Here is a 27,254-nt window from a genome sequence, read left to right on the forward strand (position 1 = left end):
TGTAGAGATAATATGTCAGGGTATAGCTGCACTATGGAATTATCACTCTTTTTAAAAAGTGTAATAAATTACTGATAAGCCTAACTTTGTAAATGAATCTCAAGGGCATTGCATTATATGGGGAGAAACCCAAAAGCTTATGTACTATTTAAGTATACTTAGTTAAAGGTTTAAAAATGACAATGACGGAGGAACAACTTATGGCTTGACAAAGGAATAGTTGGGAAGTTTTCCTGGGATGATGTTCTGTGTCCTGACAGTGTGGGGATTACACATTAAAGAATAATAATGAACTCTTACAAATTCAAAACTGTCTTAGTTACTTTTCCATGTCATGACAAACACCACGAACAAGGCATTTAATTGGAACTCAGCTTTTCAAAAGGTTAGCATCTGTGACCATCAGTGTGGGGGATGTCATCCAGCAGGCATTCGCGATGCTTAGGAGTACCTGATAGTTTACAACTGATCCACAGCACCATGGAGACAGGGATGGAGGGAGGGAGGGAGAGAGAGACGGAGGGAGGGAGGGAGGGAGGGACTGATTGCTTTTGAGACTGACCGTGACTACAGGAAATGGCATAGACTTTTAGAACCTCCAGGGCCACACCCAGTGACATCCTCCTCCAATCCATGCTTCCTAATCATCTCCAGTTCCACTAACCGTGGACCAAGCTTTAAATAAATGAGCATATGGGAGCCATCTCTGCTCAAACCACACACACACAGACACAAAACTGTAATATGTCAAATTTTAAAAGATTACAGCAGAACTGAAAGAAAATATCTGGAATATCCTCAAAAGAGAAAAAATATGTGAAAAGAAAATTTAATTAAATAATTAAAGAAGTCAATATTCACGTAATGTACAAGTTCCTAAGAAAAGAGAGGACAGTAAACTAAGACAACAAAACTTCAGAAGTCACTGACATAGTAACATTCCTATCAGAAAATTGTTAACACACAAAACTATAATATCTACAGTGTGACTGGTATTCATTTATAGACGGTGACCTTATGCAGCAGAGAGACCTAGTACAAGAACACAGCAGTGAGTGATCTTACTTAATTTTAAGTACTTCTGTCTTAGTTAGGTTCTTATGTGATAAAACACCATGATCAAAGCACGGAGAGAAGAATTTATTTGGCCTATACATTGTGATCACAGTTCATCCCTAAGGGAGGTCAGGGCAGAACTCAAGCCAAAACCTTGGAGGCAAGAACCACAGCAGAAGGCAAGAAGGGCTGCTGCTTACTGTGTGGCTCCCCGCGCTTGCTCACTTTGCCTTTCCTAAGCAACCTGCACCCTATTGCTGCTCACAGTCAGCTCAGGCTTCCCACTTCAATCACTAATCAAAAACCTGTCTACCGGCCAATCTAATGGAGACAATTCCTCAGCTGAGGTTTCTCTTCCCAGACCGCAACAGCCTGTGTCAAACTGACAAAAACAAGCAAGCAAGCAAGCAAGCAAACAAGCAAACAAACACTGGTGTATCTTATATCTTAGTAGCTGAAAATTTAGGGTATATCTAACAATCTAATCACTTCATTCACTAGTTATCTGAAATCAAAGACAGTTCTAGGTCTCATATACGATGCAAGCTCAATTTCAGAGTTCATGCTCCTAGCCTCAAGTAAGTCTGATTCAAACCAGGTTCAACTTTTTTTTTTTTAATTTATCATATTACAATTCTCCAAATATCTGAAAATAGTTCTTATTATAAGAGTCCTTATAACTGACCCTGGTGGTGGGGGATAAGGATGACAACCACCATACCACACTGCTGCTCTCTGTCAAGTTTATTAGCCACTGCCCTCAGGACTTTTTCATACACAGTGCTGTTTAAAGGACATACATACACCCTTGGAATTCCTTTAGATTTAGTTCCCTCACCTACCTTACATTCAAAGGTATTACTAAACAAAGCAAACAAGTTCAAACATAGTCGAAGGGCACGAATTATACTAACTGCATAAAGTTTAAAGTTGGTCTACTTTTAAATACTCATTTCATATTTCCACTGGGTCTGCCTTAAGTTAGTTATATATTATCCTCATTTCTGTTCCAAAATGTTGTGCCTACTTCAAAATCAGGCCCAGAAACTTTTAGCAGTTCTTTTTGTTTGTTTGTTTTTCTAGACAGGGTTTCTCTGTGTGGCCTTGGCTATCCTGGACTCACTTTGTAGACCAGGCTGGCCTTGAACTCAAAGAAATCCACCTGCCTCTGCCCTCTGAGTGCTGGGATTATAGGCGTGCGCCACCAAGGCCAGCCTCTTTTAGTGTTTCTTATCCTCTTATAAATCCTCAAAGATCACATGAAGTACCAATAATTTGAAGGCCTTGATTGAATGCAACCCCTCCTTGCATTATTTGCACCGCTACCTCATGTCTCTGTCCTTAGCAAGGCTTGCTTTATTATTTGTTATTGGCATTTATAGTGGTTTGCTCTTCCTCCTTCATTGTTACACTCCTACACTGTTACAATTCCCTGGATTACCTTCTTTAATTAAATGTCACAGAAGAAACCCTTGGACAGTGTTCCTATTTTCTAATGTCTCTTCTCATTTGGACCCCAATTTTTCTGATTTTTATTAAATATTAACTATTTTTACAAAATACTTTACAGTTATTTGCTTCATTTAAAACACTGTATATATCTTTAAGGAGCTCAAGGTGAAATCAGACCAAGGATCTTTTTACTGTCAGAAAAATAAAATAAAAATTGCATTTTTATTCTAACTCCTTAAGACAGGTCTTTTTGAAGAAATTTTTAGTATGAAGCCATGTTAATCATTTCTCTGGTCAAGTTTCAGAACACTGATTAAATGACAAAGTATATATAAAACACTGTGTAACCAAACTATGTATAGATGACCATTACAGAATGTTCATTATTTTTAGACTGTATCTTATATAATATAACAACATCTGGAAGTGATTTTAATTATACATGTGACATATATGCATGTATATATGTGTGTATGTATACACTCACATTTGGTTAAGTATGAAATGTCTAGAGCACTTGATTTTACTAGAAAAATAACATTTCCTCTATATGCTTTTCTGTGCTTACCAAATTTATATAATGAATATGTATCACATTCATAATAGGATAAACATTATCAGAAAAGAACCAGCAGAACCAGAGAAAAGTATTCTACAAAGTGTAAGGTAAGAAGATTAACCTTGAAGTTCTCCTTCTATAATTTTATTATAGTAGCAAGCTTATAAAATCATTTCTAGGCCCCAAGATCTCCAATATAAAATTTTATGTATATACGCACATTTAATAAATAACTAATAACATTTATATACATATATATGCACACACATACATTCATATATTTACTAGGCATGGAAATAGTAAGGGATACTGAAATAAAAGGATGTTACAACTACTTACATTAAAATAAAGCAATTTTAATATATTGAATATACCAAAAGTCCCTACAATAAAATTGGTAAAGAAGGCAAAGGAAAACTTATTAACATTTTAAATTGTGCTAAAATTTCCTAATCAGGTAAACATGGTCACCTGTGAAGATTTAAAACAGCACAGCAAGAGCAACTATCCTGGCTTACATCTTTTTTTAAATCTGGGTTAACTTTAGATTACACTAACTAGAAAAATCTGGCGCTCTCTCTCAGTAGCAGCACTTAGATCTTCTGCTCACACCCTGTAGACTAGACAGTCACTTACCCAGTCAGAGCTTCTCCATTCAACCAAATTCAGTCTTGGAAAACACTACTACATACAAATATTTTCATTCATCTTTAATTCATTCCAAAGCAAAAATTTAAAAATCGCCTTAATTCCAACTTTAGGTAATTATTTCATTTTTTTATCTTTAATTTTGTTTTCAATGTATAAAACTGCCTCCCTTAGCCAAGTTTTGCATTCATAAAATCTAATACTAATACTAAATATAATGCATCCTGAAGTTACAAGAAATAACAATGCACTAAACCCATGAAAACAATGCTAACATACTCCATTTATTTTAAATGTGCCATTTAAACAAGTATGATCTTTTACATTTAGAAATGTAAATGACTATTATGAAACAAAGGCCAACATTTCTCTCTACCTCTCTCTTATTCATTCTTGTATATAGTTATAACCCAGAGATAGCATGTAAAAAATGAATACACACCTTCCTTTAGTATTTGCCAGGGTGGATACACAAAAACAAGAAAAAAAATCTGAAATCAGAGTGTAAAGGGACTCTGCTTTTTCAAACAATGCAGCACTGAAAGCCAGGTCAGCATCCTTGGGCATTACTAGGAAACTTTGGTTCGTCTGGTATTTCCATCATCCTCAAGATTCTTCTCAACAACCAGAAAATCTTCCCGTCTCCTCCTCCCTCCCTGTCCACAGACTTCCCTTAGCTTTCCTCTCTCTACTGTGTAATCTTGCTGTTGCAGATATTTAAGCTTAAAATGTTCAGAGATTCAACCCCCTCTAAATATTAATTCAGCTCATTTTCTCACAGACACTGACTCAGCCGTGGGTTGTGCAGCACTGACGTTTCTAACCAAACAGCATCGTGTGAGCTGTGATCGGCCCACTTCTCCGTTCCTGAACAGTGATTGGATATTGTAATTGATAGGCAGGTGGAAGAAAACGCAGGAGATGAAGGCTTAGAGCTATGTAGACATGTTGCCAAATGCCATCTGTAAAGCTAATTCTAGCTCTGACGGTTTGCCAGGTTTTAGGAACAAGGATACAGATAACTTCTTCCTTCCAGTATTTGTGTATCCCTTGTAGACAGTAAGCTCTTTAAAACCACAAGGAAAATAACTGCAACCTAAGAATCCACCCAACTATTCTTTTAAGAGCCAAACTTTCCTATTCTAAACTGCTACTGGAACTATTAAAGGGGAACTGGAAAGCACGCTTTTCATGTAGTCTCCAAAAACTGAGCATGCGTGCTTCTATGTAGAAATGAAACCTTGCGGCAAGGTCTGATAGTGGATGTATGCATTTATCTTTAGAAACCTGAGCAGACTGCAGATAGCAGTTTTTACATAGTCATAGTCTATCAAACTCAAGAGCTTTTAGTGTATTTTCTAGTCAGACATTTTAGAATTACATAAAAGGTGTTGTTTTTCTTTCTTTTTTAAATAGTAAAAAAAAAAAAATCTAATTTGTAACTTAAAGAAAAGCTGTTACATTTCGGGCCAAGTACACTTCAAGTGAAATCACTGTTAACTTCAGCAAGCTAGGAAGTTCCTCTACATACAGATTAACTATACTAGTTACACACATGTATGTAACAAAGAAGCAAAGCTCACTGATTTTTAACCTAACTTATTTGTATACAAATTGCAGGTCTACCATAGCTAATCTGCATCCAAAAAACAATGATGAAATTATACATATGCATGCAATAACAACTGGTAAAAAAAGAAGCCTTGGATTAAAGGAGACTGGGGAAAGATATGTGGGAAGGCTTGAAGGGAGAAGTTTTAATTAAATCATAATCTCAAAAATAAACAAAACATATATTACCTAGAAATCGTAATTCCTACACCACACCCTTGACTATGAAGAAAAGTCAGTACACTTAACTATTCTTACTTTTATAAATCCATGCTTATTTGATTATAGCCAAAGAAGGCAGGGGACATTAGAATTAAGTACTAAAAAATATACGATTATTTAAAAATATACATAAAATTAACACTTAATAAGACAATGTGTATGTTGTCTACTAAAACTGAATGAAGACTAGCTCGGCTACTTACTATTCATAAAATCTATATTTTACTATTTATATAAGTTGTCAATCTTGCTTGAGGCAACAACATACCGAAATTAAAACCAGTATTTCTTTATTCCCAGTCTCTCTGCTCTAGAGATAGCCATATCATTTAAGCAGATACCTGCTGGAAATTTGAGAACACTGATTTTCTCATTCCCTTTTGCCTAGAAGGTGAAGGGAGTGGCTGGAGCGGCACGTCACCTTATGGTCATGAGGGAAGTCAGACCAATTGGAGGATTTTGACTCTGATATTCTTAAGCAACTAAGATGCATTGTGTATCTCTTTAAAAGACAGGGGCTTTTACTCAAGTATCAAAATACTTAAGAGAGAAAGGGGTGGAGGGGGAGGGAGTGCGCGCGCGAGTGTGCATGTAAGGGAGAGAAACAGAATTTTAAAGTAACTGTGTGTGTGTGTGTGTGTGTGTGTGTGTGTGTGTGTGTGAGAGAGAGAGAGAGAGAGAGAGAGAGAGAGAGAGAGAGAGAGAGAGAGAGAGGCACAGAGACAGAGAGAATAGGTAGAGAAAGAGAATTTTAAAGTACCAGCCATGAGTTAGTAACCAGTCTGAGAACTAGGAAATGAGTTCATTATACCTGGTCTCTCTGTAATGGAAATCCATTTAAAATTATAAAAAGAAAATATACATAAAAATTAAAAATAAATAAAAAATTCAATAATAAACAAGAAAATACATGAGTCATGTCTATAAATTAGAGCTTTGTGATTACATGCTGGATAGTTGTAGGCAAGACTATTAACCTCCTTTCTTTCATCTCCTAATGGACACAGTAGCACTATCCAGAACAGCTTCCTCAGATCCAGGCCAAGTAATCTCCTTACCGTCTGGATAGCCAGCCACACCGTCATTCACTCTAATGCGCTAAGCATCTCAGGACTAGTCATCTTATTTTCCCCTAACTCAAGCTTACAATGACCCTTTCTCTGAACTTGATTTTAAAAGTCAGTGTCATGATTTATGTGTCCTACAATTTTCTAATTAGTCCACTTATGGATACTCAAGTATTCTATAATAGTCCCCACAGTACCCTGACATCCTTTGAATATCCTCCTGAAAATGAGGGCAAGCTTTTTGGTTTCATTTTTTAAAGTCAAACAACTCCCCCCCCCCTTTTTTTTTAAGTGGCATGAGTGAAATTTCTAAAATCACTGGACAAGAAATTTCTAAAAGTAAGCCACTTACTTGGTCATACATTTTCCATAAATGAGACAATATAAATTCACTCATAAGGTTACCTGGCCTTTTTTAACATTAAAAAAATTATTTATGTATATGCATGTATGTCTGTGTAAGTTTGTGTATGTGCACCATGTGCATTCACATGCAGGTGCCCTCAGAGGCCAAGGGACACAAGATCCTCTGGGGCTGGAGTTGAAGGCACTATGGGAAGAGATGTAGGTGCTAAGAACTGAAACCAGATTCTCTCTTTCCAGTCCCTATTAACATTTTGTTGTTTTTTGAGACAGGGTCTCATATGGCCCTGGCTAACTCTGAACTCCTGATCCTCCTGACTTTACCCACCAAATGCTAGGACTACACCTAGCTTAAAAGAAATTTAGGGTCGGGCGTGGTGGCGCATGCCTTTAATCCCAGCACTTGGGAGGCAGAGGCAGGCGGATAGCTGTGAGTTCGAGGCCAGCCTGTTCTACAAAGCGAGTCTAGGACAGCCAAGGCTACATAGAGAAACCCTGTCTCGAAAAACCAAAAAGAAAAAAAAAAAAAAAAAGAAATTTAAACCAACTTCTTCCTTTCCCTCCCTACTCCCCCTCCAAATCAAGGCCTTGGTTTGTAGCCCTGAATGGCCTTAAACTCACAGAGAAGATCTGCTTACTTCTGCCTCCTGGGCACTGCCACTACACTGCCCTGCCCTAATATTTTTTATTTTACTTTTATGTTTTATATTCAAACAACCCTAAGTACTATTACAGCTTACCCAAAAATAGCATTTAATAGTTGCTAACAAAAAGTTTAGTAGCTAAGTTCTTTTCTAAAAGCATATATAAAGCTCTGTACTCAATCCCTAGTGCCACATGAAATTAAAAACATAGTCATGCCGGGCGGTGGTGGTGCGTGCCTTTAATCCCAGCACTTGGGAGGCACAGGTAGGTAGATCAGAGTTTGAGGCCAGCCTGGTCTATAAAGTGAGTCCACAGACAGTCAAGGCTACATAGAGAAACCCTGTCTCGAAAAATAAAAACAAAAAACAAAAAGTCACTAAGATGTAGGGGGGGAAAAAAGGTTACTAAAATGGAAAACATCACAATTATAAAATTTCCCACTGAGTGCATGAGGCCTTTCTAAAAGCAAACAGTGACATTTCTGCCCATGTCACTTCTTCATTAAATAATATACTCAGCAGAAATATATAGTTAAAAAAACATAACAAAAATCACTTGAAATTCATATATATATATATATATATATATATATATATATATATAAAATATGGTAATACAACTATAATCCCACAGTGATAAACCTTTAAAGTGATAAAATCTTTAAAGCCTCCAAAATAAGGACAAGATAATTATCTAGAAATAAACAAAAGTCCTACTTGAAGGATATATAAACAGAGAGTAAAACAAACCAAAAAATATTTACACTGTGTGGCATGTACTTGTAAATTAATGGATCAACAACAATTTAAAATTATGCATGAAATTAGACAACATTTGTAGAACTCTCAGAGGAGTTACAAAGTACCAGTCATATTTTCTAAATATGTAGCTTTAAAGAACTCAAACCAGTTTGTTCTTGTTTATTGTTGTTTGTTTTTATTGCAAAAAGGATTTCAAAGTTATGGTATTACAAGCAACCTTGTAATTATCAGCGATCAGAAGAATTTTTTATTTGAGTAAGTTACACTTTAGAATATCTTCTACATAATAGTTAGAAAGAAAACGATCTATGAAACATGCTTACATACCTGCGATATGTGGGATTTTTTTAGCTGTCAGTTAACATCTTAAAATGTCAGATTACAAAGTGTTCTAAATGAAAGGTTTATCACACAGTGCAAAGTCAAAGTTTAAACAATGGCATGCAGATAAGAATGAACTTTTGAGAGCAATTTCGTTTCATGCATCAAACTCAAAATGAACCAGCAGAGTCTGTCTGGAGAGATGCATTTTCCCATTGGATCAGTATGTCCACAGAAGACATTTTCATACTTCAAGATGTCCTGAGACAAGTACTAATGCAAACATATAAACTGTCGACTGAAACCTGCACACATAATGTACTTAATGGAAAAATAAACTATTAGTTTCAAGTACCTAAGAACTAACCTAACTTGCCAGAATTCCAAACTGATCAAATTCTAACACCTAATTATGGAGTCAACTAAAATGTTAACATAATCTAGAGGCATATGTATTCAAAGAAACAAAACTACTTAAAAATTAAAAGGAAGACATGTTTCTCTAAAAGCTATTTCAGGAGAAACACAGATGCACAGTGCTTTGTAAATGATGCCACATCCTGACAGGACTTGCCACAATTAAAGGAAGCAGTGCTTTTTATAATCAGATTGAACAGAGCTTTAATATAGGAAATATGTATTTTTTTCTACCTACCTTGAATGTTTATAAAGTTTACGAGGTCTACTATGCAATTTCCGATCCCAATTCTCTGGATCGCTGGAGTTACTGTCATAGGGATGAGGCCGTCCTGCCATCCCACTTCCAGCTTCCTCACACTACTGCTCTGAAAGCACACATGTAGCACCCATAACCTACATAAAAGAGCAGTGTTGACCTTTAAATCTATTCCATGCAGAATAAAACAGCCATAGAATTTTATAACTGTGGTGTACTTGTAAAGTGGTAAATAGATCACAAAATACTAAACATAAAATGTCACAAATCAGACTACAGTAAACCCTAGAAGTCTTTTAAAGGTACTTTCCACTTGCTGTGTCTGCTAAATTTTCTATCCCTGTGTAACAGTGTCATAACATAGCACTTACACTGAGTAAGTAGACTTCAACAATTACCTAAGTACCTCATGTTTCTAAACGTAAATCAGTACTCCCAAAAGCAAAAACAATTCATAGAATGATTATTTTACATAAATTTTCACTTGGAATATTTCTTAATTGCTAAGAGCTAAGAGGCTTATAAATAATTTTTTTTTCTATCAGGGATTAAATTTAGTACCTCATGGAAGCTAGTCAAGTTCTCAACCACTAAGCTACATCCCCCATTTGGTGCAGTGTTATTTCCTTAACTAAACTGATGCTGAACAGAAAGTTTATTTTTGCTGACAAATGTTATGTATATAGCTATCCTAATGTATCCTTACAGTGCAATTACCACAAAATGCTTTATCAATATTTTTCATATATATGAGGCTTATGACTACTAAATCTACCAAGGTTATAAAGAAATTCAATAGCCTTTACACAGTACCTTAACTAGGCATTTAAAAGTTTCTTTGCCAGGTGGTAGTGGGGCATGCCTGTGATCTTAGCACTTGGGAGACAGAGGTAGCAGGTGGATGTCTGTGAACTCAAGGCTAGCCTTGTCTACAAAGCGAGTCCAAGATAGCCAATGCTACACAAAGAAACCCTGTCTCAACACACCCCCCCAAAAAAAGGTACATCCAGTTTCAATCCTCCCAGTTATGTTGCAAGATTGGCTTTATAATCTCACATACTGAATAGACAATACCCTCAGAATTTTGGTAATTTTGCTGAAGTTTGTAATGTTGATCAGCAGTAGGAGTACAAAAACAATGAGAATTTCACATATAAAATAGTCCTTGTCATGAAAATAGATCAGATTTTACATAAATTGTGAACACACACACATCCCCATACCATCACCACCATTGAACTAAATGATATACAATATATACTACTTTGTTCAAATTGCTTAGCAAAATCAGTAAATCTGATTATAACCAGGTTTTCTGATACTGGCTCCAGTATGCTCGCTCTACACTCATCTCTGAACTGGATTTGATGGAGTGAAATAAGTAGTTTTCCAGGGCCAATGAGATGGCTCCTTGGGTAAAGCACTCACGCAAGCCTTACAGCCTGAGTGGGAGGACTGTCTTCTGACCTTCACGTGCATTCGGTGCCATATGTGTGACTCACACACAAACCACTACCACCAATGATAATGGTAATAAATTTTTTAAGTTAAAGACAAATATCAACATTGGGAAAACACGTTCCTGGGCTTTATATGGCCTCATCATCTTGGACTCTCATGTCAATTAGCTCATCTTTATTCACTAAGCTAAAAAATCTGAAGTCAGGGCTGGAGAGATGGCTCAGAGGTTAAGAGCACTGTCTGCTCTTCCAAAGGTCCTGAGTTCAATTCCCAGCAACCACATCATGGCTCACAACCATCTAGAATGAGATCTGGTGCCCTCTTCTGGCCTGCAGGCACATATGCAGGCAAAATACTGTACAAATAAATAAACCTTTAAAAAGTTAAAAAAAAAAATCTGAAGTCATCCTTGACCTCTCAGTTTCCTTTACCAAATCTACTTCAAAGCTTTCTTAGTTCCTTCTTTCCCTTTTCATCCTTAAAGCCAGTGCCTTCACTCTAAACCAACCTTGTCATCTATCAATAAGCCTCTTGGCTCTACTCCTTACCACCATTTAATGACACACTTGCTTCAATGAAAAATTTTTAGGACATTTTTTTAATTGAAAAAATAAAATCATTCATATCACATCTCAATTGCTATCCCATCCCGTCCATCCTCCCATTCCTCCCTCTCTCCCGCTTTCACCCCATTCCCCTTCCCTATGACTGTGACTGAGGGGGACCTCCTCCCCTTGAATATGATGCTAGGTGAAATTTTTTTTAAGAAAAAAAAAATCAACCTTTAATAGCTCTCCATTTCTTATACCTAAACTGCTTAGCTCAGAAAGTTCTTCCAAGGTGGGACACAGTGCACGCCTATGATCTCAGCACTCAAGGAGGCAGAGGCAGGTAGAGCTCTGTGGGTTCAAGGCCAGCCTGGTCTACAAAACCTAGTCTAGGACAGTCAAAACTACACAAGGAAACCTTGTCTTGAAAAAAAGTTCCTTCAAAAATTGGCATACGCCTTTAATCCCAGCACTTGGGAGGCAGAGGCAGGGAATTGCTGTGAGTTCAAGGCCAGCCTGGTCTACAAAAGTGAGTCTAGGACAGCCAAGGTTACACAGAGAAACCCTATCTAGAAAAGAAAAAATTGGCACTTGAACCCCAAATATCTGTGTTCCAGTAGACAAACTGAAGTGTATTATTGTTGGATCTTCAACGGAGTACTGAAAAGAGTTTCAAGAAAACACATCCCTGTTCATATTTAAAGACAATATAAATAGTCTATGTTCCAATTTAGAAATACTCTATTGCAGACGCTGGCCCTGTTGGTTAGGACTGTATACTTTTTAAGGAGACTACCAAAAGTCAACTGAGAGAAAGGTGGTTCAATTACTTTCACATTTCTATCTCTCGGATATTATTATGTAAAGAGGAGGCAAAGAGAGAACAGAAATCTCAAGACAACTCTAACAGGCACGTACACTATAGCAAACACATACCTCCCAACTCTGCCCAAATACATACAAAGAATCTACTTTTTAAGGGAGAACAATGATAGAAGGCTTGGAATCTTCAGTTAAATACAAAGACAAATAGCCAGAGCGGTGGGTGATTGAGACTGGTAAGGAACAGCAGTGACCTCTATATAAAAATGACCAACAGTAGTAGAGACTACTCCAATGAGTGAATGAAGACACCTAACTGTTAGTAATGTCTGTGTGTGTGTGTGTGTGTGTGTGTGTGTGTGTGTGTGTTGTTTTGTTTTTTAATGGAGCCTAGAAAGAGGAATGGAGAGGTGACACAGGGAGGAAAAAGGCAGAAAAACCAGAATAACATGTATGTGGTAGTTTGAGAATGAATCCTGTACGTTCATATTTGAATACTTGGTCTCAGATGGACGGAACTGTTTGGCAAGTTTTGGACAGTATGGCCTTACAGGGGAGGCTGTCACAGAGGGCAGGCTTCAAGGTTTCAAAAGACTTGTCATTTCTAAAGGTAGCTCTTTGCCTCTTACTTTCAGATCAAGATGGAGCTCTCAGCTGCTCCTGCCATTGTGCCTTTGGCTCACATCCAAACCCTCTGAAACTGTAAGCCCAATCAAACGCATTCTTTTATAAATTGCCTCGGTCATTGTGTTTTGTCACAGCAATGGACAATGTAAAAAATCACAAAGAATTGAAAATATTTTCTTCCTTTTGATTAACCTACTTTAAATATACCCATGGAGTGTAATATAAATCCATAAATTAATTAACAAGGAACTGAGCAGTCACTTTTAGGGTCAAGCACTGTAGTATTTTTGAGGGTGAATGCTGCACATATACTCATGGCACACAAACTTACTTTTAAACAAATGGAAATCTAAGGAACAAAAAGGAATTCTGTCTAAATGTAGCCAGGTGAACTTCTTTCCAGAAACAACAATTTAAACCTGAATTTTTCAAAGCAGGGGCTGGAGACATGGCTCAGTGTTAAGAGCACTAGTTAAATCTCAAACACCAAAATGTCACCAACAGATGACAACCATCTGTAACTCCAGTTCCAGGGGATCAATGTCCTTTCTGGTCTCGATGACACCAGGCACCCAAGTGTTCCACAGACATACATGTAAGCAAAACATCCATAACATAAAATAAAAATTTTAAAACAAAGTTTATTTAAAACACTACAAAATCTCAAAAGCAAATCACAGTGAAAGAAAAGGAACAGAGCCTGAGTTCAGCTACAGAGTTTTTGCTCCGTCTTCTGTCTGTTATCGCTCACAAATAAAGTGATGAAAACCAGGGAGCTATGCAGCTCAACATGGATGAGAAAACATCAACATTGCAAGTACAAATAGAAGTTTAAAGCAGATACACTGAAAGTAGAGAAGAAAAAAAAAACCCACAGAAAGAGGTAAAGACCCAAAAATCTAAGCATAAACTTTGCTCAGATCATTGGTTGGTTGCCAAGTTCCACATACAGGGGAGACACAGCCCAGATAACCCCAACCACCTGACAAAAAACAGACTACAGAAGAATCTTCCCTAGGAAGAATCTAACCTCAAAAGTCGCATGACACAACACCTATGATTTGATGTTTCTTAACTCAGTGTACTTCCTATTCATGCACAGAGACCACTAGCAAATAGGCTGGAAACAAAAAGGGTATACCGTCCCCCACACCATACCCCAAAAGACATAGAAAGGGTGAATTTTAAAATGTAACTTAATCTTTGCCCAAGTTCTTGACTAACATAAAATAACAGTAGGTGTGCAAAGGAATTCCTTCCACAGACTTGCTCCTACCACCACCTTCCATATATGAAACCAATGAGTTTGAAAAGGGAAGAACTGGACTGACAGAGCTGCTATACCGTGCAGGGGAGGTAAGTTTGCCTGACTCCTGGCAAAATAGTAGCCGTTAAAACAACAACAATTCTCATGAGAACAGTGTTAACAGCCAAGTTTCAGCTAAAAATTGTGGCATGCCAAAAAACATGGCAAAGAGGATCTGATGAAAACTATGTGGACCCATACATTGTGCTAGCAAACTTCAAAGTACCCTATAAATGTATTTAATCCCAGGCCATAGACCCAAAGATGTGAAAAAAGGAAAGGATCTTGGTAAGTAACAAAAAGCAATCTCAGTAGAGAAATGACAAGAATCAAAAGATAAAATGGAAATTCAGCTTGAGCTAAAAGGAACACTAAAAGAAAAGGGAGACTGGGTAAGAGCAGATGGTAAGCCAGGCGTGGCACAGGCCTTTAATCCTAGCACTCGGGGAGGCCGACCCAGGAGCTTGAGGCCAGCCTGGTCAACAAGGCTAGCTCAGGACAGCCAAGGCGACACAGAGAAATCCTGTCTCAAAAAAAATCAGATGAGAAAAGTGAATGAAAAAGAGTGAGGAGAAGTGAGCAGCGCTGCACAGAGCTTGGGCACATCTAATAACACACACAACACATTAAGAATTTGGAGCCGCTACTCACACACAACAGGTATTATTATTGAAAGCTTCAGAGAAACCAGATTTAATAAAATTTCTGGAAATACCACGTAAAAATAAAGGGAAAACTTATTTTCCATTGTATTCCTTCTTAGAGTATTTACAGTTTCTAAATATGGTTTGTATGATGATAAATTAACAAAATATTGTAAAAATCATTGGAAGTGGCTTTGTCATAGAAATTTTCTTTAATAGTATTTTTCTTCTTTAATAACTGCTTACGTATAGTTGTTTTGATTATGTACATACGATCAACAGTAACAGACTAACAAAAATGTTCCTGCAACGTGTCCCTCATTATACAACAAGATCTCTGAGGTCAAGAACAAAGTGTAATTCATGTTTGTCCCCACAGCTTAGTACAGCTTACTATAATTTGAATATAAGCATTTATAAAATGTTTTAATTAACTAATTAAGATGAAAGAACCTGAAGGGTGTGTAATATGATCCACTATTATAGAGGAAAGTATAAATACAAAGTATAAATATTTATAAGACGGCTTTATAGTGGCTTGTCTTAAAAGAGAATTATATAACTCTACCGACAATTCAGTCATGGTAAAGAGCACTAATGAGAAAAACTGTAATTTAATTTCTAACAATACCTGATCTTAAACAACAAAGATCAAGGAAGGAGAATTACAGCTTTGGATATAGCTCATATTTGTCTGGGTTCTATTTAAAACACACACACACACACATTGAGAGAGAGAGAGAGAGAGAGAGAGATAGGGTGGAAGGAGAGATGTAGGGTGGAAAGTATAAATCCCCTGGATTGTTTGTCCGTTTTGTTTCTTAAGACAGGATTTCTCTGTGTAGCCTTGGCTGACTTGATAGACCAGGCTGGCCTCAAATTCACAGGGATCTGCTTGCCTCTGCCTCTCTTAGTGCTAGGATCACGGGTGTGTGCCACCATGCCTAGCTTCCCTGAAAAACATTTTTTTAAAGATTTATTTATTTATTATGTATACAGTGTGCACCTGCAGGCCAGTAGAGGGCACCAGATCTCATTCTAGATGGCTGTGAGCCACCATGTGGTTGCTGGGAATTGAACTCGGGACCTCTTCAAGAGCAGACAGTGCTCTTAACCTCTGAGTTATCTCTCCAGCTCCTGAAAATATTTTTAAAGATAGCAAATGAGCCCTAAGTTTCGCCCAATATCCCTCAAAAATGATTGTTTACTTCATACAGAAGCCCTTTCCATTGTCTGTCTATTTGTTTGTAGGTTTTTTGAGACAGGGTTTCTCTGTGTAACAGTCCTGCTGTCCTGAACTCTCTTTTGTAGACCAGGCTGGCCTCGAATTCACAGAGATCCGCCTGCCTCTGCCTCCTTAGTGCTAGGATTAAATGCGTGTGCCACCAACCCGGCTGTTTGTTTAGGCCCTTTCCGTTGTCAAAGCTTAGCTTTTTCTGACCTTTTTGCAATCAAAATAAGAGTTTATTTTTACAGTGCTAGGGATCAAAGCTAGGGTTTTATGCATGACAAGAAGTATTCTACCACTAAGTAACATCCTCATCCCCAAAGCTATACTTTTTGTGTGTGCACACACTGTATATGTGGAAGGCTGCCAAGAGCTGCCCTGTTTAGGGAGCTCACTAGGCATGTGGGCTGTCTAGGAGGTGATCTGGTGTTTGAAAGGTCTTATACCACGATGTACCCCGAAACTGCTTCCAGCCTCTAACATGCTGTCAGGAGCCATTTATTTGGAAAAGTCCAGGAGGCATGAGAGATCTCTGGAGGTGATCCAATATTTGCAAGGTCTGTATTGTGATGTACCCCAGAACTGCTTTCAACCTCTGACTACCCTGTCAATTGTGCACTACTGCATCTCTCTGAAATCTGGCATTAGAGCGGGGCATGGTGGAGTACGCCTTTAATCCCAGCGTACTCCAGGGAGGCAAAGGCAGGTGGATCACTGTGAGTCTAAGGCCAGTGTGGTCTACAAAAATAAGTCCAGGATAGCCAAGATTACACAGAGAAACCCTTTCTCAAAAAAACAAAAGTAAATACATCTGGCATTGGTGTGAATTGTTATTTTCTGGGTACTGACCAGCTCTGATTGAGCAAACTTCCTCGAGGATCTTATTGAAGATGTACTTTTTGTTATTCAGATGAATCAATCCCTGATTATGGAATTCCTGATTTGATTCAAATAGTTTTAAAAGTTAAAGTTAGTTTATGGCTGCAATAATACCTTTGTGGACCTCCAGATGCCTCACTAGGATAGCCTACCAGCAGATTTGTGGCTTCAGATAAGCCTCCACTGCAGATGGCACCACGAATCCTGGTATTTCACCATAAATATAGCCAAATTTGTTTAAATTCCATGTGAACCTATGTGGAATGAAGTTATCTAGAGATGTCTGAATTTACTGTTTCTTAGAATGAAAGACAGACAAAATTATTGTCCTGAGCTCATAACGAACTAAGAGATAGCTGGATAATGTATAGTCAGGTCCATCCTAACTGATAAGTTGTATACTCTTGTTAGTTTCAGACCCTATTAACCTTAGACCCTGCCAATCTTCATCATTCTGAACTCACCATGAACTTATGTAATGGATACATAGATAAGAAATGTTTAGATTTAAAACATGTAACCTGTTGTATTTTAGATTTTATCTGTTTTTGTGATTAATTGTACTCTTGACTATGAGATAATTCCCTTTTCTCAGAAGTATAAGTACAGTCTACAATAAACCTGGAAGAGAGCAGAGAAAGAAAGACTGAGCAGCTTAACTTCAGTTGAAATTAAGACGCCTGACTTCATTCACCTTTTCTCCTGATCCTCTTTTTTTGAATGCATGTGTGTGAGTGGTTCTCTCTCTCTCTCTCTCTCTCTCTCTCTCTCTCTCTCTCTCTCTCTCTCTCTCTCTCTCTTACTTCTTATTTCTCTATAGATTCGCAAATAAATTAGCAGACTCAGGGCCATCAGCCTTCTATGGCTAATAAGCCTAAATTTACACTAGCTTACTGGAGATCTCCATAAAGAGGCCTATCTACACATCAAAGAGCCTCTTTTTATGACCCCCCGTGCAGTTTCTAGCCAGAAGCCGCTTTTACAGCCTCAGCCACAGGAAAATTGTGGTCAGTTTAAGTTCTCCTCAGCTGCAGTACAGCCAGTACCTAGAGAAGAAACCTTGGGCTCTTTTTCCCTTTCCTTTTCTTTTTCTTCTTTCAATCCTGATCAGTTGCCTGAGCTATCAGCTCTGGCCACCCAAGAGATAAAGTGAACTAGAAGGGCATCCACATCTAATACCAGAGAAACTACCCTGGACCCTCTCTAGAGCACCAGCCGGGCATTAAAAGTTGTGTCTGGCTCCACAGGATACAATTCCACTTCACTTAAGTCAATCTCTCTGTTAGCTTGGAACTGTACATTAGGTTACACTGGCTGGCCAGCAAAGCCCCGGAGATCTCCATGTCTTCAGCTTCTTTGCACTGAAAATTCAAACCAGTAATTTATTTGTTTGTTTGTTTTGGTTTTTGGAGACAGGGTTTCTCTGTGTATCTCTGGTTGTCCTGAACTCTAGACAAGGCTGGCCTCAATGGCCTCAGACTCAGAGATCCACCTACCTCTGCCTCTGTTGGCATTACAGGCACGTGCACCACACCCAGCACCAGGTAATTTTTTAAAATGGGGTTCTGGGGATTGAATTCAGATCCTCAGTACTGAATGGCAAGTATTTACCAACTGAACATCCAGAAAACTACTACATAGAATTTATATTAAAATTACTTTGTTCACATACCTCATCCTCTGCCTTTCTTCCTGTGTCTCCTCTCCATTCTCTTTCTCCTTTCCTTCCTCCCTTTCTCTCCCTTTGTTTTGTTTTTTTCTTGACAGGGTCTTAGTATGAGTCCCAGACAACCCTGGTACTGAAAAATCAGGCTTCTATCTTCAAACTGCTGAGGCTGTAGAATTCTACATCGCTCAGCTTGTGTTCCTTTTTTCCTTCTCTCTGTGTGTACCTGAGTGTGTATGTCTGTCTGTTTCTCTCTCTCTCTCTCTCTCTTTTTTTTTTTTTTTGGAGACAGAGTTTCTCTGTAGCCTTGGCTGTCCTAGGCTCACTTTGTAGACCAGGCTGGCCTTGAACTCTCAGCAACCCCCTGCCTCTGCCTCCTGAGTGCTGGGATTAAAGGTATGTGCCACCACACCTGGCCGGAGTGTGTATTTCTTAAAGTACTAATACTTCTTAGAAAATGTTCAATTTTTGTTCTAAAAGCACAATAAATGGTTAAAGATCTTTCTGAATTCAAAATATTTCCAAACATCTGTTAACATGGTTAGGTTAGCATTATAAATAGCTAAATGAACAAATACTATGTAGTTATTTGTAAGTTCTTTTTTTTCTTTTTTAAAGATTTATTTATTGTTTATACAGTATTCTGCCCACACATGTGCCTGCCCACCACAAGAAGACACCAGATCTCATTACAGGTGGTTGTGAGCCATCATGTGGTTGCTGGGAACTGAACTTGGGACCTTCTGAAGAGCAGATGGTGCTCTTAACCTCTGAGCCATCTCTCCAGCCCCATTTGTAAGTTCTTAAACTCACTAAAAAATACAAAGTTAAAAACATCAGTATTCTATGTTTATAATTCTATCTTTTTCCTTTTATTATAGCCACATAGTTTTACCTTCAAAACCAAAAATATCTTAAAATCAAAGCAAAACACCTTGACATGTTCCCGAAATTCCTAAGCTACCGAAATACCTAAATCAAAGATCACATTCAGCTCTAAGAAATAGCAAGCCTCTAAAGACCTTACACATTTTTTCTTTCATGATCTTTTCCAGTGCTATGCATTTTTAGTCTTAACTAACGCAGCTTTATTTTGACCTATTATTTCCTTCACAACTTTCATTCCTTTTGTATTTTTTCTTGTCTAGAAAGTACCCCATGATGCAAGTTCCAGATTACAGTGCTCTCCAACAGAAAGACCTATATGAAAACAAAAATGTTATAATCTGTGATATCCAAAAAGTGGCTATGGCATTATTACGCACACGAAATGTGGCTATTACAACCTACACACCAGTAACATCTGCGAATGAAATCAAGAAAGCCTCATTCACAACTACTTCAAAAAACATACATAAATACCTTGGAATAAAACTAACCAAGGAATCAAAGACTTTCTTACAATAAAAACTTTAAAACATTGAAGAGTATTCTATGTGTTGGTTTGAGTGAGATATCTCTAATAGGTTCATATGTTTGAATACTTGGTCCCTAGTTGGTGGCACTGTTTGGGCAGGTTTAGGAGGTGTGGGCTTACTGGAGAAAATATATCTAAAGATTGGACAAACAGTTAAAAAAAAAAAAGCACTCTTGGTATTCCTGTTTGCAGTTTAAGAAGTGAGCTCTTAGCTTGCTGCTCTGGCCACTCTGCCTACCTGCAGTCAGGTTTCCCTGCCCTGCTGCTGCTGCTGGACTCTTAGGCCTCTGCAACCATAAACTCAAGTGACCTCTTCCTTCTGTAAGCTGCCTTGACCATGGTGTTTTGTCACAGCAATAAAAAACTAATAACACACCCTGGAAGATACATCTCCCACAGTAGTTGATTGGAAGAGTATTAAAAAAGCAATCTACAGATTCAAGTAATCCCCATTAAAATTCCAATGTTATTATACATAGAAACAGAAAAAGCAACAGCAGCAGCGACAACAACAAATCCTTAAAAATCATGTGGAAGCACAAAAGATCCCAGGCAGCCAAACCAATCCTGAGCAAAAATAATGCTGTAAGCATCACTATACCTGGTTCTCAAGTTACAGAGCTATTGTAACAAAATAAATGCCACAGTACCAGCACCAAAATATGCATGCAGATCAGTGGAACAAAGAAGGAAGACAGAGATATAAACCTCATTGCTATAGGCCACCTGATTTTTGGCAAAGATGCCAAAAACCATACGTGGGAGGTGGGGAACCCCTTCAAATGATGCTGGGAAAACTAGATATCCATATGTAGGAAGGAAAATAGACCTCTATCTTTCTTTCTTTCTTTTTTTTTTAAGATTTATTTATTATTATGCATACAGTGTTGTCTGCTTATACACCTGCAGGCCAGAAGAGGGCATCAGGTTACATTATTGATGGTTGTGAGCCACCATGTGGTTGCGGGAATTGAACTCAGGACCTTTGGAAGAATAGGTGGTGCTCTTAACCACTGAGCCATCTCTCCAGCCCGAAAATAGACCTCTATCTTTCATCTTGTGCAAAAATCAACTCCAGTGAATTAGACCTTAATAAAGACCTGAAATTCTGAAAATATGAGAGAGAAATCTAGGGGGAAATGCTCCAAGATAAAATAAAAGTACAGGAAAGCACTCAGTTTCTAATTACACCCCTGTCACTCATGAAATGATGCCAATGGACAAATGGGACCTTGAACTCACAAACATCCTCCTGCCTCTACCTTCTGAGTGATGAGATTAAAGTGTGTGGTACCACACTTGGCTCAAAAAGATAGTGTCTATTTCAATTGAAGAATTTAATTTGGTTTTTCTAGAAAAAGACTCACCAGTATCTCTCTAGGCTAGCTTTAAACTCACTATGTAGCTCAAGCTAGCCTCAATCTGCTTGCCTCAGTCTCTTGGGTACTCAGATGCCAGACCTATGCCACCATACATAAATGAAGTAGGTTTTTAACTTTCTCTTAAAATTAAACAGCAACCATGTGCCTCTGTTGTATAGCTACTTCTCTGGGATTTAACATGACCATTATGTCTTGAAGCTGAGCAGCTGGAATGCCCATGGTGGCTGGTAGCTACTGTATTTGCCAGCACAGAAGCAAAATATTAACAATCTTTCTCATAAAGGAAGTTATTTTTCCCTATTCATTTTTCTTTCTTTTCTTAACTGCCCTAGGTCAAAACACTTTCTAGATACCTTAGGGATCTGAGCAGTGTTCTATTTTGAAATAGTATATTCAAAGACCTTTAAACTGAAATTGATCTGAGGAACTTGCTTCAGCATCTATCACATAGCCAATTAAAGCAGGGATCCATATCTCTAAAGTCAAATTTGGTAATATTTTCCACTATTCTACACCATCTTTCAGATTTAACACACAACTCATCAAAACACCAAACTCAGAAAATAAAAAGTGGTGGCATTTCAAAGCAGTAAGAAAAAAAAATGACAAATAAGATTCTAAAACAAAACAAAAGACTTTCTTTCTATTATTTTATCTTATTTCCCTCCAAATTCCAGAAAGCAAAAAGCTCAAAATAGAACATAAAAACAAAGTCAAGGGAAAAACACAACAGGTGAATACTGATTTTCAGAATAAAAAACAAAACCCCTATACTAAGCTTGTTTAAATTAAAAACCAAACAAAGGAAAGAAAAAAAAAAGCTGGGTGTGGTGGCGCATGCTTTTAATCCCTGCACGTGGGATGCAGAGGCAGGTGGATCTCTGTGAGTTCAAGGCAAGCCTGGTCTACAAAACAGGTCCAGGACAGCCAAGGCTACACAGAGAAACCCTGTCTTGAAAAACCAAAACAAAGAAAGAAAGGAAAAAATAAAGAATGAAACAAAAGAAAAACTTCCAAGACTTGGGATGGTTAAAAGTACTTACTACACTGGGTCCCCTAGCAAGTGGAGTTGGGGGATTGGGGGGGAGAAGCATGGGGCAGGGAGGGCCTGTTACTGACTTGGAGTCTGTTGCCTGCTTTTGCATCACTTCCCCCTACCAGGCTGCTTTGCCTGGCCCCTGTGGAAGAGGATGCACGCAGTCCTGAGGCTACTTGCGTGGGTTGATATGAGGAAAGAGGGAAGAGGGTACAGGGGTGGGGCCAGGAGGAGAGGGGGGAGGGGCTGCAGTCAAGATGAAAAGTTAAAAAAAAATTAAAAATTAAAAAAAGCACTTCCTAGAACAATCATAAGAACCAGAGTCTGGATCTCAGCACCCACATAAGCCAGGTGTCCAGCAAATACTGTTAAATCCAGCTAGGAAGAATGTGGTGCCCTCACCTGGCCTCCACGTGCACACAGGTATGTATACCTGTGCACAGACGTGTACACTCAGAGACACAGAAACATACAAACAACATGATTAAAATAAATCTGCCAAAAAAAAAAAAAGAACATCAACAATAATCTTTTAAGGTAAAGAATTCTAGTACAACCAGTTTCCACATGCTGACGTTTTTAGTGCAGAGTCACTGAAGGCATGAGGAACTGGAGCTGAGACTACAGACTTCCAAGAAGCACCAGATCAGTTGACATAACACATTAAACTAAAAAGAGAGGCAGCAAAATATAAATTTTATAACCTAACAAAAGGATTAATCTTAAACATACTATTTACACACACACATACAGTCAAAAGTGGGAAGAGAAAAAATTTTAAATCAGCTGCTTAACCTATCAAAGATGTGTTTGAATGATAACCATCATTGGAAAAATGGATACTCAAGTTTACAATATAAACTTTTAAAGTAATTATCATATATTCTGGCATAATAATTCAAACAAAGTTCGTAGAATAATTTTTTCATCAAAGCATTTATGGCAGAGGGCTGGGGGAAAAAACCAAACTTCCAAAAATAAAGAACTGATTATGTTATTTGAATTTCCTTTTAATTTCTCAAACAAAAGTTTTAAATCATTCCATATAGAATGATTCCAATTTTGGGTGCGCTTAGATTATTCTATGTTTTAATATATTTATGGCTAGTAACAATTATCACTGAGTCATAGGATTATGGTACTATTTTGTTCTTTGATCTTTGCTAAATGTCACAAACTACATACCATATACACATTACTTTTAAAATCAGGGGGGAAAAATCTCCAATTTATTATAAGTGTTTCAATTTTCTCATAAAAACAATTTCAAAATTAACAGCTATTCAAGGCTACTGTTAAATAATATTATTCACTAGGCATGCATAGCTATCTAAAATACAGCAGCTTTTACCCTTTCTCACTATATTCTTAGTTTAATTAACATAAAGCACATATATATAATTTGCATATCCTTTCATAGCAGTATTACAAATGTAGTAATAAAAATAAAATAAAATTAGCAGGAGAGATGGTTCTGAGGTTAAAAGCATTGGTTGCTATTCTAGAGGTCCTGAGTTCAGTTCCCAGCAACCACATGGTGGCTCATAGCCATCTAAAGTGAGATCTGGTGCCCTCTTCTGGTGTGCAGGAAAAATACTGTGTACATGATAAATAAATCTTTAAAAAAGAAAGAAGTGAGGTAAAATTCAATGTAAATAAAAAGAAGTTCTAAAGTCTCCTTCTTATTGCAGAATAAACATTTTTCACACTGCTCATAAAGTAGCACATGAAAGCCACTAGAGTGGGGACTGGGACAAAGCACTCAGCAAACTGTCACTGGCTCAGCCTTCCTACTACTAAGTATAGCTTACTACCTTAACCAGCTAAGGCAGAGGCCCTATCCATGAGTGCTTCAGTTTTCTTCCAAAATTTTTAGAGCATTAATTACTTTAAAGTCCTTTGTGTATTACTGACAGCCCCACTAGTCTCTAATAACTAACTATTCTTTCTTATAAGAGACGCTAGCAACAGCAGTAACAATAATTTTGAAAATTACTCTTAAGTTGGCATTTAGTATAGTCTCCAAACAAACAAACAAACAAACAAAAACTAGATTGTTCTTACTCATTACAGGTAATAAAAGTCAGAGATGTAGCCGGGTGGGTGGCGCATGCCTTTAATCCCAGCACTCAGGAGGCAGAGGCAGGTGGATCACTGTGAGTTCAAGGCCAGCCTGGTTTACACGGTGAGTCCAGGACAGCCAAGGCTACACAGAGAAACCCTGTCTTGAAACACCCCCACCCACCCAAAAAAGTCAAAGATGTTAAAGTGCAAAGTAAAATATTTAAATTAACAAGTGCTTTGTTTTCTAAAAATAATATCAACAATTTTCAAAATACCCATCCCTCTTCTCTTCTTCCTGGCATTCAAATTATATAGACTACCAAATACCAAACAATGGATACCAACACTGAAACAAGTAGAGCTTCCTACTGTTCAATGTTTATCAGAATAAAGAAAGAAAGAAAACTGTAATTGTAGTGGAAGAATTGTATTGTCAAAAGCTGTAAATAAAAATTTGAACTTGTCCTCTCTGAATGAGATTGGCAAATATGTTCATAAACTGACGCATGGATCTATTTCAAGAACATGGGTAGGCAGGCGGAGGAGTAAGAGCAACAGTGCCAATATGCTATCTTCTGGGCATAAATAAAGAAACACTAAAGTGCTAAACATTTATATTGATGTACTATTCTACAACATTTTAAAATGCTCTTCCTTTCATCTTTAAATCCCTAACTATTATACTCTATATACATTTTCATGTGATGAAACAAATTATTAAAGAGACTAAGTAACTTTAATGTCAAAGAGCTAACAGTGAGCCTTAAACTCAAACCTAAAGAATGTAACTAATTCAAGAATAAAAGTATGACTACAATTTTAAATGTTCTTAGAAAATTATTTTATTTATTCAGTTTCTAATCAAGTAGTACTTTATTCAGTGATCACTGTCAGACTCTCATCTCATACCCAGCCAAGTACTAAATGTTAATTTTTTATGTCCCCTAATACTAATTCATCATTTCTTTCATCTACAACAATTAGTCAACTTTCTGTATTCTCATGTTAACACCCACAGACTTAACCAATTTAAGATTGTATAGCTTTTGTCACTATTCTCCAAATACAGTAGAACAACTATTTGCATAGAATTTATATTGAATTAAGCATTAAATAATTTCAAGATGACTTGCCATATATAAAGGATTTATTGTATGTAGTAGCTTATACACAAATATTACTCCATTTTATAGAAAGAGTTCAAGTATCTAAGGATTTTTTATTCATGAAGTGGTCAGCACTAATCCTCCTTGGCTATCAAGGGACAGTGCTATCATATAATCAATACATTACATTTTTAAACAGAATAAATTAATAAAGTATCTTTGCTTTCATTGGCAGAGATAAAGCAACAACTCCTGACATTCTTCAAAAATCTGTGACATAAGGTTGCATATTTAACTAACTCTTTCTTCTTCATGTTTTACTGCTTGAAATACAGGCTAAGTACTCATTAACCAAAATGCTTGGGATGACAAATGATTATCCATTAGTCAAAAACGCTTGAGATAACAAATGTTCCAGATTCTGGAGTTACTCAGATTTCAGAATGTGATCACAGACTCTACCTACTCTAACCCAAAAATCGGACGTCCAAATCCTCTACTTGACCCATCGCAGCCCACTGCTTATACAGCTCACCACCCTTTTAATCCTTCTCTAGAGAGCATCTCTGAATTTTAACTGTTCACCTTCTGCCTCTGAGTTCTCATTCGCTATCTTCTTAGCAAGGAGGTATCAGTTTCAAGGTCCACAAAGAAAACCAGCAGACCAGATTAAGGAAACAACAACTTTAGCTTGAACCCTATTAAACATTCTATTAAAGAGAGAAAAACAAAACTCTAAAACAGGTTGAATATCCCTTATCTGAAATGCCCTGGACCAAAAGTATTTCAGATTCCAAATTATTTGAGGATTTTACCCCCTAAAATTCTGGAATATCTACATATGAGTTATCTTGGGAATAGGACCTAAGAGTAAACACAAAGCTCATTTTTTAAAAAATTTTTACACAAAGCTCATTTACATTTTATAAATACCCTACACACACACACACACACACACACACACACACACACACACACACACACAGAGTAATTTTACACATGAACAAACCTTTAGACTGGTGAACAGGTGGATATTCAGGAGGGTTCAGATTTTGGAGCATTTCAGAGTTCAAACTTTGGAATTAGGGATGCCCAACTTAAACTCTTCCTATTACCACCATCTGTAACTATCTCTTCCCCCACAGCCTACTTCTGCCATAATTTCACTTCAAACCAACACAGAAACAAAATAAAGGAGTTAGATAGATAAGGGTTAAAAATACAACCAAAATCACTGGCCAAACTGTAAATCACTTCAATTGTAAATGACACTTACCCAGTTAGAAACGTAGGTGTTCCATTTCCTTGTCCCTCACAGAAGTCCAGCCTGCTCAGATAAACCTACCATACAGATGAATAGATTGAAAATGTGTGTCCTAAGAATCAGGAGACCCAAAATCAGAACCAAAGGCACTGAGGAAAGCACATTCAGCCCCTTCTCTTAACCCTCATTTGGAAAATAACTGCAGAGGGTGGAAGGAGGGGGGCGAAAGCTAACTGCACGAGAGCATTTGCTATTTTACAAGTCACGATAGAAATGTGGGGAGAAAACGATGTTCAACCCCCACCCCCTGCACCAACAAGTATAATCTTCACAAATATAAGACAAATCCCGAAAAAAAGTTTAACTTGGGGTTCTTAGGGGTTCACAGAGACTGAATCAACAATTAGGGATCCTGTAGAGTCT

At 37.5% G+C, this 27,254-nt stretch overlaps 1 protein-coding gene across 9 annotated transcripts in view; it reads right to left on the minus strand.

Annotated features, from left to right (window-relative positions):
* BTBD10 (BTB domain containing 10) overlaps positions 1-27,254 on the minus strand; it is a 57,741-nt gene that overhangs the window by 26,438 nt on the left and 4,049 nt on the right. For 2 of the 9 annotated variants that reach the window (XM_084772997.1, XM_084772999.1), the window contains 2 exons: positions 26,844-26,943; positions 9,361-9,518 (listed from right to left, as the gene is read on the minus strand). The exons of 1 other annotated variant lie outside the window; for it this stretch is intronic. In XM_084772997.1, coding sequence (XP_084629123.1) covers positions 9,361-9,461 — 101 coding nt within the window. In that variant the 5' untranslated portion in view covers positions 9,462-9,518; positions 26,844-26,943. Of the gene's footprint in view, positions 1-4,157; positions 4,493-9,360; positions 9,519-26,843; positions 26,944-27,254 lie in introns of those variants that run through there. 6 more of the 9 variants (XM_084773000.1, XM_084773003.1, XM_084772998.1 and 3 more) reach the window with 5 other exon arrangements.

This window comes from Acomys minous (genome assembly GCF_964271855.1).
Source record: "Acomys minous genome assembly, chromosome: 2".
NCBI classification, from domain to species: Eukaryota; Metazoa; Chordata; class Mammalia; order Rodentia; family Muridae; genus Acomys; species Acomys minous.